General features: G+C 51.8%; 2 protein-coding genes across 2 annotated transcripts in view; one reads left to right on the top strand and one right to left on the bottom strand.

Moving 5' to 3' along the window:
- The window catches only part of LOC307071472 (phospholipid phosphatase 3-like), an 8,513-nt gene extending 7,891 nt beyond the window's left edge, over nucleotides 1-622 (top strand). The window contains exon 6 of the mRNA XM_079730459.1: nucleotides 377-622. Within this exon, the coding sequence (XP_079586585.1) occupies nucleotides 377-460 (84 nt within the window). The 3' untranslated portion in view covers nucleotides 461-622. The remainder of the gene's footprint in view (nucleotides 1-376) is intronic.
- A 1,033-nt stretch (nucleotides 623-1,655) lies between these two features.
- On the bottom strand, nucleotides 1,656-19,787 carry LOC307071368 (adhesion G protein-coupled receptor L1-like; the record flags this gene model as incomplete). Its single annotated transcript, XM_079730352.1, has 19 exons — nucleotides 1,656-4,753; nucleotides 5,647-5,757; nucleotides 6,235-6,331; nucleotides 7,054-7,203; nucleotides 8,261-8,429; nucleotides 8,653-8,741; nucleotides 8,844-8,910; nucleotides 9,166-9,386; nucleotides 10,462-10,674; nucleotides 13,781-13,954; nucleotides 14,255-14,472; nucleotides 15,939-16,061; nucleotides 16,175-16,355; nucleotides 16,763-16,801; nucleotides 16,934-17,119; nucleotides 17,730-17,833; nucleotides 18,475-18,768; nucleotides 19,282-19,621; nucleotides 19,758-19,787. The coding sequence occupies 19 exons, from the start codon at nucleotides 19,785-19,787 to the stop codon at nucleotides 2,664-2,666; spliced, it is 4,896 nt and encodes a 1,631-aa protein (XP_079586478.1). The 3' UTR covers nucleotides 1,656-2,663.
- Between the last annotated feature and the right edge of the window lie 213 nt (nucleotides 19,788-20,000).

The raw sequence follows: 20,000 nt of genomic DNA, 5'->3' as shown, positions 1-20,000 counted from the left end.
TGTGTGTGTGTGTGTGTGTGTTTGTTTGTATGTTTGTGTGTGTGTGTGTGACTTTCTGCATGCATGTGTGTGTGTTTGTCTGCATGCATGTGTGTGCGTGTGTGTGCGTGCGTCTGTGTGCATTTCTGCATGCATGTGTGTGTTTGTGTTTGTGTCTGCATCCATGTTTGTGTGTGTTTGTAGAAATGTTTGTAGAAAAAATGTGTGTATCTTATGTTTGCGTGTGTGTGCGCACGTGACAGAGCGTGTTTATGTGACCATGGAAGAGAGGGAAAGTGATTGAGGCTGAGGATGAGTGTGTGTGTGTGTGTGTGTGTGCACGTTCGTTGAGGGCCAACGTGTCTCATGGCTGTTTATTTCTGTGTTTCTGTCCCAGGCGTTCCACGTGTCCTCCATGTTCAAAAGCCCCAGACGTGTGTTATCGTCCGCCCTCTCCCATGCCCACCACACCATCTGTTAGAGCACACGTCCACACACTGATAATGGGGGGCGCGTCCATGCACATGCATCTTCAGCTCACTGCAGACCACCAGGATGGTCTTTATGTCCTCAGCTAGATTTTCCACGATGGACACTGAGGCAATGGCCTTGGTGGAAAACAAATGAAATGGGCTGAAACTCTGGCACGGCGCAGTCACTGTTTAGGTCCAGCCTGGGTTGGTTTGGTTGTAAAATCCCACGGGAATACTCTGTCCTGAACGCTACGTGTTTTCCGACTTCCACTGAGCTCTCTGCAGCCCTGTTACAACAATTTTTACGTCTGGTTTATGTGAAGAAAATTTCCTGTAAACGGTGGGTGAAATGTGCTACATGGACAGAGGGGATTAATTGAAGGTCCTTTATAGGTCCCTTATGGATCTTGAACAGCTTTGTTTTTTGTGGTTTAATAAGGGTTTGTTGATAGCCTGTGAGAATGTAGTTACATTTTAAAGGGTTCAAATCACTCTCCATTTGCTGTGACTGAAAAACAGGCCAACACACAATGTGTTGATGGAGCTTAAATGTAAACTGATTATGCACATTATGTATTTTTACATTGACATTATCCACAAATACGAGGAAACGCTAAATAATGTAATACATATAAACTCATTTTTAAAAAAGTTGCATCTTACAGATAAGCAATAATAAGTAAGTTGATAAGTTGAGTTTGCACAGATCTGTGTGAATGTAAATATACTAAAGGATGTGATGTACTAACAGCGTAGATGCAAGTCATTCAGAGGGTATATACCATGGTTCATGTATATATTAAAGATAACAAGAGTTTCACGTAGGTCACTCTAACAGAATTATACAGTCTTTGTAAATAATCCATGCATTGTAAAATTTGTAATCCATGTTTGTAGAATATATTTGTGTCAGTTACCTCTTCGTTGCTCCGATCCAACAGGGCATTAAAGGCAGCAGTGATTTTTTATAGTTTCCCCAGAAACCTGGTCTTATTCTGTCCCAATCGATTACACACACACTAATACGCCTCAATACGTCCTGCACCTTGGAAGAGACGACACAGAAACACCCCAGGCGGGGGAATTCAAACCGTCCCATAAGCAAGAAGTATCCAATGAATACAAAGAAGAAAGAAAGACACACGCTTTATTTTGTTCACATATTTACTTTTACTTCAATAACAATACAAGACAATCAGAACACTTTAGGGTTTGTTATGTACAGGGCTCCCCCGAAGATCGCATCAAAGTTTGTGATCGTTTTTTTGGAGTCAATCGTTCTGTTGCCGTGACGACGCAAGCCAAGGGCACGTAGTCCATCACCAGCAGTCTGTGGCAGAGGGCTGACGTTTTGGTCTGGATGTGAACTGGGACCGGTCAAGAGTTAGGAATCAGCATGGGGAGGCCTTCCTTCAGCCTCTGTTGATATTAATAAAATGTTCCACTGTGACACGTTAATTATATAAGAAGGATGTATAGACCCACACACGCCCGCACACGCTCGATCTTGCACGCGCACACACACACAGACATACGTGTGCACACACACACACACACACACACGCAAGCACACTCAGACCCACACACACACACGTACACTTTCGCTCTTTCCTCTTATAGTATGTAGCCTTGAAAAGCCACTATAAAGTCATGCACATGTTCTTTAAAAATGATTTTTTTTGGCAACACACAAGTGCTTCTTTGACACACTGTTTGCTTGCTACGGGGAAGGGCGACACCCAGCGGAGGAACCAATAGAATCGAAGACAATGACCGAATGAGGATCAAGCACCAATGAGGAGGGGAGAGAACAGGAGGGCTCAGGAGAGGGGGCACGAGGCGAGGAGACAGAGAGGAAGAGGGGATTTTGTCAATGGATCACAGTCATAGAAAAGTAACAAAACGTGAAGAGGGGGATAACCTTCTCGTGGTGATCGGCAGATAGAAGCAGGAAGGAGCCGTCAAACTCAATATCATCATCATCATCCTCATCAGCCAGTGCCGAGGTACCGTCTTGTCTTGACCTTTATGCACAAGTCACTCATCAGGGATCGCCATTTCACTCGTTCCGAATTGTAGCGTGTCGTTTTTTTTTTCCTGTGTGTGTGTGCGCCTTTGAGTGTGTGTGCGCTTGTTGCGTGTTTCAATGGCTCTCTCCGGCTGCCTCCTCTCCCTTCCTGCTTTCTACGCCCCCGATCACCACCGCCCTAGTCACAGGCTGGTCACCCGCTGCATCTGTCCGTCCTCCCCGTCGCAGCCGGCGTCCGCCAGGTAGCCCGGCTCCCCGTTGGCGGCCAGCGGCGGCGGCTGGTAGAAGGTCTGCAGGTGGTTGGGTCGCGGCCCCAGCGGGGGGCGGCCCATGCTGTAGGGCAGGTCCAGGGCGGGCCGCTGTGGCTGCTGCCCCGTGGGGCTCACCTCCTCCGGGCCCTCGGGGCTGCTGTCTGGGTAGGAGAGGGAGGGCGGGGTGGTGCGCGTGTAGAAGCGCGGCGGCGGCGGCGGGGAGCTGCCGCGGCTGTACACCTGCGGGGAGTGGCGGGAGTAGAGGCCGCCGCCGCCGCCGCCGCTGGAGGGCGGGCTGGGCTCGCGCGAGGCGAAGATGTTGGTGGGCGGCGAGCCGCGCGGGAAGACGCCGACGGGCGGGGAGCGGCGCTCGCCGGGGTACAGCGGCGAGGGGTTGGAGTCCCGGGCGTAGATGGGCGAGGAGTCCGGGTCCAGGTCCACGTCCGGGCTCAGCGGCAGGGTGTAGGTGTCCGAGGAATCCTCCCGGTCGCCGTGGTAGCGGAAGGAGCCCCGCTCGGCGCCGCGCTGCCACCCGTCCACGCCGCCGCCGCCGCCGCCGCCGCCGCCGCTGCCGCCGCTGCCGCTGGCGTCCTTGCCGTCAAACAGGAAGGACTCGTCCCGCTCCATGTCCACGCCGCCCCGCCACACCTCCAGCGCCCCGTCCTTGGGCTTGAACTCCTCGCTGTCCTGCTCCACCAGGCTCCTCCAGCCGTCCCGCTCCGTCAGGAACAGGGGCTCCTCCTTCTCCCGCTCGGCCCCGCCCCTCCAGCGGTCCATGGCGAACTCGTTCTTCTGCGTGATGAAGGTCTCCTCCTTGTCCGACTCCTCCCCTCCGCCCCGCCACAGCTCCAGCCGGCCGTCCCTCTTCTCCAGCCGCAGGGGGTCCTCCCTCCACCCCTCCATCCCGTCCGCGTCCGTCTTCTGGGAGAGGTGGCCCTCCCCGGCCCCGCGCTCCCTCCAGTCCTCCGCCAGGGCGTCCCGCTTCAGGAGGAACATCTCGTCCTTCTCCTGGCCCGCCCGCCACTCGGCGATGGCCGCGTCCCGCTGCCTGTGCAGCAGCGGCTCCTCCAGCGCCTTGTACAGGGGCTCTGCCTCCTGGGGCGGGGGCGGCGGCGGCGGGGGCAGCGGCCGGTCCCGGTAGCGGTCCCGGTCCCTCTCCCGCTCTCTCTCCCCCGCCGCGCCGCCCGCCCCCTCGGCGGCGGCGCGGTGCCGCGACAGCGTCCCCGGGGTGCGGCTGATGGTGGCGTAGGGCCGGGCCTGGATGTCCGGGGGCCGCGCCTGCTGCCTGTCCTGCAGCAGCCCGCGGCGGCCCAGAGTGCATTGCAGCTGCGCCCGGTCCCCGTCCTTCAGCTTCTCCTTGGGGTCGGCGTTCCCGGGCGCGTGCGCGGCGTGGGCCCAGCCTTCCTGCAGGCGCGCCTGCACGGCGGCCACGGGGTGGTGGAGGTCCTGGCCCCTCAGCCCGGGGGGCTGGTGCAGCTCGGGGTCCCCGGGCTGGGGCCGGGCGGAGGGCCAGCCGTCGGGGGGGCCCGGGCGGGCGTGGTGCGTGGGCATGGCGGGCGCCCGGCCCTCGTGTCCGTGCTGCTGCTGCTGCTGGGAGTGGCGGGTGAGCGTGGCGCTGTGGGCGTGGCCGGCCCGCTCGTGGAGGGGGCGGGCCAGGCTGCCGTAGCGCTCGGGGGGCACAGGCATGGGCGCGGCCGGCCTCAGGTTGCTCTGCACCAGCTCCGAGATGATCATCTTCTCCAGCGCCGCCGCGTCAGACAGGTTCCGCCGCATCCCGCCGCCGGCCAACTCCGGGACCCCCCCGGAGTGAGGGGACAGGAGCGCCCCGGGGGAGACGTCGCCCACCCCCAGCCCTCCGCCGGCCCCCTCGCCCCTCAGGAGGTCGGTGCTTCCCACCACCCCGGCGCGGGACCCCGGGGCGGAGGCCAGGCCGTGCAGGGTGAAGGTGTTGGGGGTGTAGCCGCCGTTGAGACACACGCTGTCCAGGCCGCAGGGCTCCTGGCCCTGGGACACGCCGCCCTCTGGGGGAAACGCAACACAGGGGCATGGTGAGGGGACAGAGGAGTGGAACAAACACCGGCAACGGCAGCGGGCAGAGCTGGAGATGAGCGAGTGTATGTATGTATGAGAGAATGGGGGTTTGAGTTTGGTTCTCGGAGGAGTTTGGGATTGATGATTAACCTGGGTGGAATATTGAGGCGGTGCAAATACTTTGGGGCAAGGAATTGAATCCTTTGGTGAGTCATGAAACAACCACATGGAGATGCTGTGTCTTCATGATGTTTCTACGGAGGTGGAGTTAGAATGGCTAGTGGATAGCGAGCAAATAAATTGTGCTCATACTCGGCTTGTTTCTGAAGGTTCCTATTGGTCCGTGTGACACGGAGGAACAGGAAGACGGGAAAAGGGCAAAAAGGAAAAAGACAAACAAACATTTCAGGTTGTAAAGGAAAAAACATCTTCACTCGAATGTTGTTAAGGAAATTAAATTGTCCGGCAACACACTCACACATACACTACATATACACATCCATGCTCCGACACTTTGCACAATAGCAACATAATGTGAACGTGTGTGTGTGTGTGTGTGTGTGTGTGTGTGTGTGCGTGTGTGTGTGTGCGCGTATATATGTGTGTGTGTGTGTGTGTGTGTGTGTGTGTGTGTGTGTGTGTGTGTGTGTGTGTGCGCGTATATATGTGTGTGTGTGTGTGTGTTTGTGTGTGTGGGTGTGTAGTGACTCAGGGGCTATTTACTACTTTACTCAAAACAAGAGCAACCGAAGCGAAAACGCATATTGCACTTCCGACATGCCCTAGGCCTAGGTAACCTTCCTAGAAACCACTGAGCTGCCAGAGGTTGGGTCAGAAGGTTAGGTGTTAGATTGGATGCACGCAGCGCTCTGCCCAGGCGTACCTGTGGAGGTGAAGGGCTGGCTGTAGCCCTGGGCTAGCAGAGTGTCATAGGGGGACGCTCCAGGGTGCGTCTGCAGCACAGGGTTAGTCAGGAAGTGGTTCCCCAAGGCAGCTGAGGAGCAGAAGAAGGAGGTGGAGGAGGAGGAAGAGGTGGGTGGAGGAGGTGGAGGAGGAGGAGGAGGAGGCGGAGGTGGAAGAGGGAAAACAGGAGAAGGAGCAGGAGTAGGAGTAGGTGGAGGAACAATTTGATTAGGGGGAGGAGCAGGAGGAGGAGGAGAATAAATAGACAGAGGCGGTGGAGGTGGAGGAGGAAGAAGAAAAAAAGGAAGAGGAGCAGAAGGGGGAGGAGGTGGAGAAGAAGGAAGATGACGAGGACGAAAGGAGTCCAAGCACATGAGTTGGAGGAGGAGGAAGATAACAGGAGGAGGAAAAAGAGGAGGAGGAGTGAGGACGATAAGTAGGCAGGAGAAAAAGATTAGTGAGGTCGAGGAGGAGGAGAAAGAGTACGAAGGGCATTCATTCAATTTCAATGAGCAACAGGCTGTGGGTGTTTGGGTGGTGCTGAGGGCAGTGCAGGTCATACCCTTACCTCTGTTGAGGGTGGGGGTGTTGTTGACGTCTGCGGCGATGAAGGAGGACTCTGTCTGTCGGCGCACTGTGTCGTTCCACATCCTCCTGATGCGGCTCTGTCACAACACAGGGAGGCCACGCGTTAGAAACCCTAAGTAACCAAACAACGTTACAAACAATGTTAACGTTACTAAAAAACAACCCATCCATGTCCGTCTGCTTCGGCAATGTGAATCTATATCTCCCCTAATCCCATATCTGTATTTCTCAAACAAGCTTGAAAATGATTATTAAACCTTTATTTATTCAGGGAAGGCCATTGAGAGCAGGCCCTCTTTATCAATGACGCCCTGATTATAACATATACAAATAAAAACAGAAATGAAAATGCACATCAGATATGAACGGTCGGTCAAACAACCAGAACAACACTGCAAGAAATAAAGTAAATAAATACATTTAAAAAAATATATATATACATATATATATATATATATATATAAACATATATATATATATATAAAAAGAAAATAAGGAAGAAGAAAATATAAAGTACATAAATAAATAAAACAATACAATGGGATAACAAAAAATAATAATAATAGTGAGCTGAACTGAACGGAGAGGGACACAGTGAGAGAGAGAGCTGGGACCCTCTGGCCCTCTGGCCGGGGGGCCAGAGGGCCAGAGGGTCAGAGGGTCAGAGGGTCAGAGGGCCGGAGGGCCGGAGGGCCGGAGGGCCGGGGGGCCAGAGGGCCGGAGGGCCGGGGGGCCAGAGGGTCGGAGGGCCAGAGGGCCGGAGGGCCGGAGGGCCAGAGGGCCGGGGGGCCCCTCTTACCTGTCTGTTGGCGGTGGCTCTGCGGGCCTGGCTGCTGCTGTAGCGGTTGTTGGAGCGCAGCGCCGCCCCCTTCACAGAGTCCGGGGAGCTGGAGGACGAGCCGCCGCAGCACTGGGACAGACGCAGGCAGCGGCCGTAGTCCTTCTGGCCCTGCACACAGAAACACAACACCGTGGGACGGGGCGCTTATCGGGCCTGACGATCACATGAGGCGGCAGCGGCTCGGCTGGTAACCGGAGCGGCGAGGGGTCCCTGAGCAAGGCACCTCACCCTGACCGCTCTGACGAGCTGGCCGTCGCCTTGCATGGCTGACTCCGCCGTCGGTGTGTGAATGTGTGTACGAACGGGTGACTGTCAGGCCATATTGTAAAGCGATACGTATGCAGTCCATTTACCATTCACGGTCTAGCTCAACTAACTGCCTGCAGGGGGCTTGCGGTGGGTGGGAGGCCGTTATACCGTCACGTTTCTTTCCTTGCATATTTCGTCCCTCATCAAATTAAGAATCCGAGATGAACGGAGACAGGGTGATGCAGGACCCCGTCGCGACCCACAGGGGTTTTCAATCACCCTGACGAAGATTAAATTAGGATTTTATTGCTACTGCAACCAAAAACAAACATTCAAATCTACAGTTGGGCATAGCATCCAGGGCGACAGTTGGTTATTCAGAAATAACAGACTGCTCATTGCCGTAAAAAGACCAGTAAGAAAGGGTTAGTATTCAACAAAGGCGTGTCATAAGATATGATTAGAGCCCGACCGATAAAGGATTTTTAAGGCCGATACCGTTACAAATATTTGGCAACTTAAAAATCTGATATTCCGATATATCGGCAGATGTATATTTAAAAAAGAAATTCCGGAAACGCGCAACAAAAAACATCAACAGATTTCCCTAACATTGGTTATTTGTAGTTATTTATGAGTCCTCACTAAAATAATAAGGTAATGCAGTTTAGAAATAAACTTTATTTTATTGTCACAACAGAAAAGATTTAAAGTTCTGATAAATAAAATGTATAAAAACACAAACTTAAGATGACACCTCACCTCAGACTAAACGGGCACACACACACACGCACACACACACACACACGCACACACACGCGCACACACACACACACACACACACACACACACACACACACACACACACACACACACGCACACACACACACGCACACACACACACACACAGACCAACCTTTCGGGCCAGGGTGCAGTGCAGTATGGTGATCAGGAGGCCCTGGGCGGTGTTGAGCGAGGAGAAGAGGTAGGCCAGGAGGAGGGAGGGAGAGGAGAGGAAGACCAGGCCTGCAGACCATGTCACGCACTGGAGGAAGAGGAGGGTGAGCGAGCCCACCGCCCACGCCCTGTAAGGAACACACAGTTCACACTAGTTGACAACACCTGTAGCTATGGAGCCATGTCCAAAGGGAGACCGCGTCAAACAGAGCGGGTTGGTTGTGGGTGTGACGGGAATGGTGATGATGGTGGTGGTAGTGGCGGGGGGGAGGGATATGATGGTGATGATGACGATGATGATGCCGTGATGATGATGACGACGACGACGATGACGGTATTGGTACTACTGACCTGAGGTTATCGTGTCGATTGGAGTCTGGCTTGAGGGCAGCAGAGCTGTGCATCTTGTGCAGGGTCATCACCAAGACAACCAGGTTGAGCTGCAGTCCAACGTACAGGGGTCAGAGGTCAGAGGTCAGATGTGTGTGTGTTCATATCGATCACATTTTAATTAATATTGTAGGACTCAAGTAACCGCTTACCGTTATTATGAAAGCCACCGGTCCAAGGAAACTCCATATGAAATAATTGTCTGTTCGAAGCCAGCACCTTTTAAAACAAGAACAGGTACACAGCACAGACATATACACACAAACACACACACACACATACACAGATTTAGTAAAAACACCAAATACAGTAAACAATGGGTTCCAACCATGTAGGTCTTGTGCCCAATCAAGACAAGCACAGCACACACACACGCACGCACGCACGCACGCACGCACGCACGCACGCACGCACGCACGCACGCACGCACGCACGCACGCACGCACGCACGCACGCACACGTCCCACCACCTACGCAGTGCTGGAGCCGTATCCTCTGAAGTCTATGGCTGTGGAGACGGCCACCACCAGCACGGGGACAGAGTACCCTGACAGGTAGAAGTACTTCCTCCTGGAGTTCTGCCCCTCAAACACCTCCCTCTGCAGCAGGTACAGCTCCACCGCCTCCAGGCAGAGCCAGCAGAACACAGAGAGCAGGGAGAAGTGCAGCATGCCTGCCACGATGGAGCATGCCACCTGGAGAGGGTGAGGGGAGAGAGGAGGGGAGAGAGAGAGAGGGGGAGAGAGAGGGAGGGGGAAGGGGGGAGATGAGGGGAGAGGTGAGAGGGAGGGAGAGAGGGGGATAAGGGGGGAGGGAAGGGAGGGAGGGAGGGAGAGAGGGGGATAAGGGGGGAGGGAAGGGAGGGAGGGAGGGAGAGAGGGGGATAAGGGGAGAGGGAAGGGAGGGAGGGAGGGAAAGGGCGGGGGAGATGGGGGAGAAGAGAGGGACAGAAAGAGAGGTGGAGGGGATAAAGAGAGAAAGAGAGAGACAAGGGGAGATGGGAGGAGGCAGAGGGAGATATAGCAAGTGGGGAGAGGAGAGGGAGAGAGAGGTGGCGAGGGAGGCAGGAGATGGAGCAGAGAGGAGAGAGGTGGGTGGAAGAGAAAAAGAGAGGTGGGGATGGGAAAAAAGAGGGTTGAATATAGAGAGGGAGTATAGGTGGGAGGGACAGAGGGGGAGAAAAAGACCGATCAATGAGGACTGAACTGACTGCAGTCCTGTTGTTCAGTCTGATCAATGCACTAAGCTGAGCTATGACTGTTTCGGTTAAAACACCTTTATCACAGAGGCGTGGCACTAGGGGCGAACACAGGTGTATCCTATGACCTTAACCATGGCCCATGGCATACAGATCCATAATTAACTGAATGAGCTACACCTGTTCCTCCACCTCATCCCGAGAAGTCCCACACCTCCATGGCGAAGGCTTATCGAATAAGCACTACAGATGCTGACTGAGACGCTTTGTGGACACTTCATTGTTATATATATATATGCTGTACATATATATATATTCTGTTTTATTGCAACTATTTTGTTCTTTGTTACCCTTTTATTTTATCTTATACTATTTTTTACTTTCTTTTATTTCTTTATTTCTTTTTTATATTATTGCATTGTTAAGGAGATCGTTTATACAATTGCATTGCCAGCTATGACTGCTTTGCCTGTTGTGTTGTGCATTCGACAATAAACCAACTTGAAAAAAATGATAGTAAGGATGATGCTGAACCACTGCACCGCGTTCAGACGCGTGGGGGCGGCACTCACTGTGAACTGCGTCTTGTTGGCGCCCACGAGGAAGAGCAGCTCGGTGATGAGGAGGTTGGCCCACAGGTTGCAGTGGATGTTGCTGTGGTCGCTGTGCCAGGGCGCCCCCTGGCAGCACAGCGTGGTAAGACAGCCGGCCAGGCACACCAGGGCCACCGAGATGCCCACCCACGAGACCCCGGACACCAGCAGCTCCTCTACCCCCACCCCGGACTGTGAGGGAGAATAGAAAAGAGGATTGACGGATGCTTTGGCTTTTAGTAGACGTGCTATCTAGCATTTTATCATGGAGCAGACACTTTCTCAATGATGTCTACGATGGGGCTCAAAGCTGGGACTTTTCAGCTCAGAGTGGAAACATCCCACCCCACGAGACTGTCCCAGATCCAACCCTGAGCTGGATACACACCAAGTTTCAATAAAAAGAAAAATGATGAATCACTGTTTCGTTTCGTTCGTTTTGCTGTGTTTGTATTTATGTTAATATTTCAGCAGCATTGCACCAATTCATCTGGTGGAAGGACAGAATTGAAAAAGTATAGAAACATTCGTTTTTTTCTGTCATTTCAGAGAGTAGCTTCAGCCCAGATAACAGTGGGCAAAGTGTCACAAAAGGGTCTATTCGTTGCGTCAGACACACTCCGGCCTGCGTCACAAGAACTCCAGACATCCCGATACATCATGGAAACGAACCAGCCAGGAAGGTAACATTTGCAGTGTCTGCGTACGTGCATAGCACTAATGGTAGTGATCTAGAGGTTTTTGTTGGAGGACCAAACTTTAAGAAAACCTCCACATCAGCAGCCCCTAAAAATAAAATGTGACTATTGCACTATTATCAAAAAGTAACTTGCAGCACTGTAGCAAAAAAGAAGAGACACTCCACGTTATGTAAAGAAAATTACCTCTAAATAGACCTGCTAGCAAGTAGTGTCTTCCATAAATCGTATCTCTCTGGCAAGCTAGTGCGCAGTTAATGTAGATTGTTCTTTAAATTGCTTGCGTTAAAATATATGTGCCTTGTTAGTTTAGGTGTAGCAGAGTTAATGAGCAATAGGATGCTGTTTACACAAATATCATTTCATCACTACAAGGGGCCTTTAATATAGAGCTCCATGTGGCTTCTGTAGTTTTGTATTAGTTTGTCAAGAAAGGGCTTATGATTGGTTGTGCTGAACCTCTGGTTTCTTAAGCTTTGGAGTACAGTCCATGACAAAAGTCTTGTCACTTATCGATTTTGTAGAAAGAACAGCTTATGACCTGACTTTTAATTAATCCATTGGTTTTAGAAATGGTTCATATGAAAGCTAAAACCCTCCCAAGTTAAGGTTAATATACTAAAATAAATTTGCTTCAGTGAAGAAAGATTGATCATTTAATGAACACAGAAAGGTCAGATTTTGGCAAGACAAAAGTTTTGTCATCTACAGAGAGTAATGTGTAAATTGAACAAATAATTTACTTCAAATACAAAAAAATGTTGCATAACATCAGTGAATTAAGTAGTGGTGCTGTGAGATCCATATTTAATATCTTGTATGACTTCCATGAGCTCGAAGGACTGCATCCATGCGGTTCGTCAATGATTCATACAATTTATTGATGAAGTCATCAGGAATAGCAAAGAAAGCAGTCTTACATGCCTCCCAGAGTTCATCAAGATTCTTTGGTTTCGTCTTCCATGCTCCCTCTTTCATTCTACCCCATACATGCTCAATGATGTTCATGTCTGGTGACTGGGCTGGCCAGTCCTGGAGCACCTTGATCTTCTTTGCCTTGAGGAACTTTGATGTAGGGATGGAAGTATGCAATGGAGCACCATCCTGCTGCAAAACTTGACCCCTTTTATGGTTGGGAATGTAAGAGGTAGCTAATACTTCTTGATATTTTAGGCTATTGATATTGCCTTCTACCCTGCAAATCTCTCGCACACCCCCATACTGGATGTAACCCCAGACCATGATTTTTCCGCCACCAAACGTAACTGTTTTCTGGGTGAACCTCGGATCCATGCAGGCTCCAGTAGGTCTCCTGCAATATTTGCGGCAGCTATGATGTTATTCAACCAAAGATTCATCTGAGAAATCCACCTTCTGCCACATTTCCAGCGTCCATCCTTTTAGCAGGCTGTGGGCCTTGACAAATGCCATACGTTTTTTTAATTGCCTTTTGTTTAGTGCTGGTTTCTGGGCACTGATTCGACCATGGAGGCCATTTCGAGACAGACTTCTACAAACTGTTCTGGTTGACACGGGGACTTGAGTTGACCAGGCCTGGTGGAGCTCTGCTGCAGTGAAAAAGGGGCTGGCCTCAGATTTTCGAGCTAACAAACGGTCCTCCCGAGCAGTTGTCTTGCGGGGTCTGCTGGACCTGGGCTTGTCAAAAACATCTCCAGTCTCTTCAAATCTTTTTCTTATTCTTTGTACTTGACGCTGAGACACATTGAAGGTGTCAGCCGCCTCAGCAGTGGATCTGGTCTTCAGCCTCTTGATAATCAACGCTTTGGTCTCAGGGTGAATCTTAGGCATGTTGTCAGAGGTCAAGTTGCAGTTGATATGAAGGTCTGGTGTGCTGGGGTTCTTTTTATACACACCCACTAATTGATTGATCAATTATTGATCACGGGTGAGGCTGTAATCTAGGATTGGGTGCATCATATGATAAGGCGACAAGACTTTTGTCTTTGCAAAAACTGACTCAGTCGGCTTTACCAAGCTGTGAACGTTAGAATGCTTTTCAGCAGTTTTGTTTGGCACCAAAACATTATTTCAAAAGCTATTGGGGTAGAAATTAACCATTTCTTGTAAAAAAAATTGATTAGACATATATTTGAGGGGCACTTAAGGTCAACTTGTACCCAAGCGACAAGACTTTTGTCAGGGACTGTATTATATGAATTTCTTTTGAAGGTTCTCCGTCATCGCCAGCCGTCCTTTATAAAGGGACACCATGCACACAGAAGAAACGGTAGGCGCACACAAAACGATATAAGATGGTCCGTTCATTCTGTGAATTGGACAAAGAGAAATCTTAACGAAAAAATAGTTAGAGCGAATATGCTCTGAAATGGGGCCGTACAAGGACTCACTTCAATCACACAAGCTGTGCGACAGAACTGTTTAGTCTAACGCCATACCCAAAACTGCCATACACTTAAATGAAATCACCCTTAGTTGGACTGTTTAGAACCGAGTTTTAAATCCATAATGATACTAACAATGCAATGGTGAATAATTAATAATGTGCTAATCCGATTGGCCGTGACTCCCGGCCCGTGAAATGGAGGGTGAGTGGGGGGGGGGGGGGGGGGGGCACCCACCGCAGGCTGCTGGTACGTCATGAGCACGGCATAGCTGGAGAGGTGGTTGCAGGCGCAGGTGGTGTGTGTGTTGTTGGAGTGCAGGAGGCGGCAGCCCTGCGTGGACCACCTGCCGCTGCCCGAAGACCCAGAGGAGTTCCAGAAGGAGCAGTTAGGTCCGTAGTGGTTCTCCTGCTGTAAGGAGTGTTGGGATGGGGGGGGGATCATTTACATAATGTACACAGATCCATACACTGTGTTGTGTATCGATACACATAGACAAACGTGCACGCAAGCTAGGGCTGGGCGATAAGTCGAATTTTGATCGCGATTTCGATTTCAGTGTCAAACGATCAAAAAACGAATAATCGTGTTTTCGTTATTTTTTTCATTAAATGTTTTATAGAAAGTGCAGAACATGCACACAGATGTGCACACACACAAACACACACACACACAAACCATAGCATGCCACAGAGGCAGCGGTGCGCCCACCTGCAGGTGTCGCAGGGTGAAGATCACAGGCTCAGACAGGTACACTCTGTTGACGCCGCGGTGAACAGAGGCAGAGATCACGTGGGAGTTGACCGCCAGGCTACGCCCCCTGACCTCCGACCCCTGGCTCAGCCCCAGCCCCAGCCGCAGGGTGGAGTTCTTGGTGGTGAGGAAGGAGCCCAGGTTCTTGAAGAGCGACAGCACCAACTTCACCTGGCCTGGGAACGCGTGTGTGCAGACGAAACATCACTCAAAACCAGAAACCTTACGATTGATGAGGGTGGGAGTCCGTGTGGATGAATGCTGGTCTAAGCAGCCTCACCTAGCCTAAGCCTGTTTAATAATGTTGGTTGCTATTGTGGACTTCCAGACAAAGGATGCAGGGTGGTATGTGTTGAAAGCGGGTTTATTGTAGAAGTTTGAAGACAATGATACTACGATGGGGTTAGGGTTAGGGTTGGGTTAGGGTTAGGGTTAGGGTTAGGGGTAAGGTTAGGGTTAGGGTAAAGGTTCTACTTGTTGCCACACAGGAGATCTTTCTCCCTGAGTGTGTGTGTTGATGGCTGGTTTAACACGTGCCCATTGATTTCTCAATGCACAGCTGTGCACAGTCAGTCTGACTCAGGCCATCCACACACACACTCCAACACTGATCCAGTATGATGGTCATTTGGACATTTAACCCTGCTACTCAGAAATATGACCGCTGTTCCGGCCCAGATGCCAAACCCATGATACAAACCGATCTCTGTAGATGGATATGAAGTCACTCGCATTACGGGGACAGTAAGTTGATTGTCAAAGCTAGGGATACAATTTGGAGGCACCAGCTGGTGCCTCCAAATTGCCTATCCCTAGCTTTAACAATCAACTTACTGTCACTGTAAGACAGATTTTGAAAATATCGGATCAAAATATATCCCACCCGTCCATTCAAGTCGCCCTCCAAAGCCATTCCCGCAAAGAACATGACTGGCTTTCTACCTTCAACAATATGTCCGTCAAAAGGGCTGATTATGGTTCCACGTCGACGCAACGCAAGGACCACGCAGACGCTTCGTCCCAGTCGTGAACCTGTTTTGGTTCTGCGTCGGGGTTTAGTTAGCGGACCAATCACAGCCCTTGCTGCTGCGTCGCGTCGACGCAAGGTTACAATTCCTGGGAGACAGGCCCTTGCGCTGGATGCAGGGAGGGTCCGCATGGTCCGTAAACCCTCCTGCGTTGCGTCGATGTGGAACCAGTGGCGTAAATATCGATCAAATTAATGAAATTATACGAAACAAGCAAAATGAACCCACACATGTTCCCAAATTGAGCGGGGGTGGAGAATTCATTGTTAGGGCGCACTGAAACCCTCACTGCAGTAAGCAGTGAGGCTTTCAGTGTTTACTGCAGTGATCCCCCCCCCCCCCCCAAAAAAAAAGCACAAAAAAGATATTTGCACCGGGGCCTATCACCATGATGTTACGCTGCTGTGTGGAATCATAATCAGCCCTTAAGCGTGTGGAAGACTCCGGTACTGCGCTTTGAGTGCATGCTGGTAGCTGGTTAGGTAGGTAGACAGCTAGGCACTGTGAACATTGGGATTGTCGTATCCTGACTCGTATTCTGGATTGCGCTGAGCCTCATTTTGGGTGAAAGAGTCTGGTAAATGAAGGCGTAGGTGAGACGGGGATTTACGGACCGTTGTTGCTGTATTGCTGCAGGGCCAAGGCGGAGATCTGGAGAATGCTGTCGCTGTCGTAGGAATGAGGGAAGGTCAGGTCCTGTATCTCTGCTTCTGTATTCAACACATACACTTCCAGATCTTCACACACACACACACACACATACACGCACACACACAATACATTAACGCAAATTCCAAAACACTTAAAAGCATGCAACCATAGGGGTCAAATATAGCTTAAGCCCACACACCGACATTAGGTGCTCTGTCACTGAAGCGGCCTTCATACAGATTGTTAGCCAATAGGAAGGCTCCTTTCTCCACTGCATCCAATAGCAGGGAGGCAGAGCGAGACTGGTCCGCGTTGTTCATGTCTGCCCAGGAGATCAGCGCCTCGGGTCCCAGCAGGTTATCCACTGTCTGGACCACAGCCTGGGGGAGAGAGTGACAGAGAGAGAGAGAGAGAGAGAGAGAGAGAGAGAGAGAGAGAGAGAGAGAGAGAGAGAGAGAGAGAGGGAGGGAAAGAGAGAGAGAGAGAGAGAGAGAGAGAGAGAGGAGACAGACAGAGAGAAAGTGTTAAAGAGGGCAATCTATTTTTACTAATCATTTACTACCGTCCCATGGCTAATACTGTGACTACTGCTCAGAACACACAGGGACTATCCCACTTAATCTTCTTTGGGATTCAGACCATGGCATTAGTATTGAAAAAAGGATGAAGGAAGATGACGGACTACGCGGACTACTCACACCGTGAACATTAAAGCAAATCGTGTTCACACATATTGCTGTGGACCGTAGGACCCTCTCCTTTCCCTTTAGGGGAAAACCCTGCTCACCTGAACGTATGCTCGACACGTGCGCTCCCTCTTCTGCAGCTGGAAGAGAGACCAAACACAACAATCAACAGCTTGGGTTAGCATTGTTAGCATTTGGCATTTTGCTCATTCACATCCTGGGAAAGGTCAACGTAGTGGTGAGTAGCTCCGTGGGGAGGGCGGCATGTTAACCTTGTTGTAGTTGCGCGCGGCCGACTCCTTATTGGCCGGTCTCAGGGCCTGGAGCTGGGAGTCCAGGATGTCCAATAGCTGCTCGATCAGCTTGACGGACATGCTTACGTCGCCGGCGTAGACCCGCCCCCGCGTCAGGTTGACCAGCTCCCCGGCGATGTTTGCGGCGTTCTCTCCACTTTTGATCTACCGAGGGGTGAGGTGGGGGTCAAGCAAAGGGAGTGGAGGTTTGTGTTTGTGTGTGTGTGTGTGTGTGTGTGTGTGTGTGTGTGTGTGTGTGTGTGTGTGTGTGTGTGTGGCTGTGTGTGTGTGTGTGTGTGGCTGTGTGTGTGTGTGTGTGGCTGTGTGTGTGTGTGTGTGTGTGTGTGGCTGTGTGTGTGTGTGTGTGTGTGTGTGTGTGTGTGAGAAAGTGTTTGTGAATATTGGTGTTTGGTTGAGAGAGAGAGAGAGAGAGAGAGAGATAGCATATGTGTGGCGCGAGTACATGCATGTACATGCATGTGTTTGTGTGTATATTTGTTTGTGGGGGTGTGAGAGAGACAGAGAGAGAGAGAGTCCATATGTGTATGTGTGTATGTTTGTGTGTGTGTGAGTGTGGGTGAGAGAGAGAGAGGGAGAGCGAGAGAAAGAAAGAGTGCGAGAGAGAGCACATGCGTGCCGCGTGTGTGTGCGCGTGTGGCTTCATGATGTCATCCATGCTAGCATTTAACAGGGGAACTCACTGGCTGTCTGCAGGCCATACGCACACACACTGTTTGTGTGTGCGTGTGTGGGTGGGTGGTGGCGGTTGGCTAACCTTCTGTGCGATCTGGCTAACCCAGGGAGAGGTGCAGTTGGAAAGGTCAGGGCCTCTGGAGCTCCAGCCCAGCGGGGACAACGTGCACTGGTAGGAGGCTATACCTGCAGAGACGACGGGAGAGGGAGAGAGAGAGAGAGGGGGGGGGAGAGACAGAGACGGAGAGAGAGAGAAAGAGAAAGGAATGAAGTGAAAAATATAAACACACATAAATCAAATTTGATAAAAGATACTACAGAAAACTACAACGACAATTGTTTTGGTCACACTTTCTCTCTCACATATTTTTTCTGCAGAAGTCAGGGGAGGTTTGTGTTTTAGTTGTTAACAAGCTGTGAACGTGTATGTCAGCTCATCTATTCACAGAGCATTCCATGTAATAAAAAATGATTAGCACAACACTTCCCTATTTACGTAATCTGCTTGAACAGATTCTATCTTTCAGAAAGAGGAAACAGAACCGTGTCGAGAGGGAAAGCCCTGCCCAATCTCTCTCCCTTTTTCCCTCTCTCTTTCACTTCATCTCTCGCCCTCTCACTTTCAGTTTCTTCTTCTTTACTCTCTTTCTCTTTCATATTCGCTTTCTCCTCTCATCTGAAGGCCGGTTCAAAGTGAGGACACCGGTCTACATTTCAAAGGGAAACGAGATACACGCACACAAATACACAAGCACACACAAACCCAAAACACACCACACGTACACACACACACACACACACACACACACATCCATCCCGTTGCCCACCTAGTGATCCTTTAGGACAGGGTCTCTCCACCGTCTCTCCCTTCAGAGTAGGGGGCCACTGCACCCCTCTTGCCACCCGGCCCTCACACCCGCCTGCCTGGTCGGGGCCCCCGGGGGCCAGGGGAACACGCAGGGGCGGGCGGGGCGTCAGAGGGACCATGGCTGTGATTGGCCGCTGGTCAAAGGGCCCCCTGTTGATCACACCTATGGGGTGGGAGGCCGAAGGCCGCACGGGGCTGAGGGCCACGGTGGCGGTGTAGGAGCGCACGGTGGTCATCAGAGACGACATCGGCCCTGGGGTGGGGAGAAGCACGGAGGGGAATGAGCCAGACAACCACTGGAGGTGACCGATGTGCAGAGATAATGCATAGATAACTGTACACACATACATACAATACATACATACAGGACAGACAGATAGACAGCAGGCAGACAGCAGACAGACAGACAGGCAGACTGACATACAGACAGACAGACAGACAGACAGACAGGCAGGCAGACTGACATACAGACAGAGAGCAGACAGACAGACAGACAGACAGAAAGCTGACAGACAGCAGACAGACGGACAGACAGCAGGCAGACAGACGGCAGACAGGCGGACAGCAGACAGACGGACAGACAGCAGGCAGACAGACGGCAGACAGACGGACGGCAGACAGACGGACGGCAGACAGACGGACAGCAGACAGACGGACGGCAGACAGACAGACGGCAGACAGACGGACAGCAGACAGACAGACAGCAGACAGACACACAGACATGCAGACAGACAGACCATGAATACTGAGCAGTCTCCGTGGGTACCTTTGGTGGGGGCCGGCGGGGTGAAGTGTAGGGGGTATCTGAGAACGTAGTAGTTGTTCCACACGTACAGCTGGTTGTCCCGGGGGTTGTAGTCGATGGAGGAGATGTACTGGTAGGGGTTGGGGAAGGGGATCTGGACGGGCAGCTCCTGGCCGCGGCCGGTGTCGTAGGCGTAGACCACCATGTCCCCGCCCACCCGGCCCTCCGTCTGGCCCTCGTCGTCCTGGAAGACGGAGCGGACGGCGTACAGCACGCCGCACGCCATGAAGGCGTTGCTGGCGCCGCGCTTGTCGAAGCCCGTGGCCCAGGTGCCCTCGAAGCGCAGCGTGTAGGGGTTCACCTGGGGGACGCAGGGAGGGTCACCCTTCTGTTCTCTTAACCCCGCCTCCCAGACCTCCTCCCGTCCCCAGGCTTCCTCCACTCCCCCCTAGGCTCCTCCCCTCGTCTTCCACCTGGCTGAGAGACATGTCTCTTACCCTGGTCTCCTCTGCCCCGGGCCCTCCCATTGTCTCCTCCTTAGTCCTCCTCTCCTATGTTGGTGTCCTCCCTAGTCTATTACCCACGTATCCTCTCCACTTGTCTCCTCCCCTATCCCTTCCCCCTATCCTCCTCCCCTAATCTCATCACCTAGTCTCCTTAACAGTCTTCCTCCCGTAGTCCCCCCCGTATACTCCCTTAGCTCCTTCACAGTCTCCTCCCCTAATCTCATCCCCTAGTCT

This window comes from Pollachius pollachius, assembly GCF_949987615.1.
Source record: "Pollachius pollachius genome assembly, chromosome: 2".
NCBI classification, from domain to species: Eukaryota; Metazoa; Chordata; class Actinopteri; order Gadiformes; family Gadidae; genus Pollachius; species Pollachius pollachius.
The sequence above is the reverse complement of the archived record's forward strand: the minus strand, read 5'-3'. Positions and strand labels throughout refer to the sequence as shown.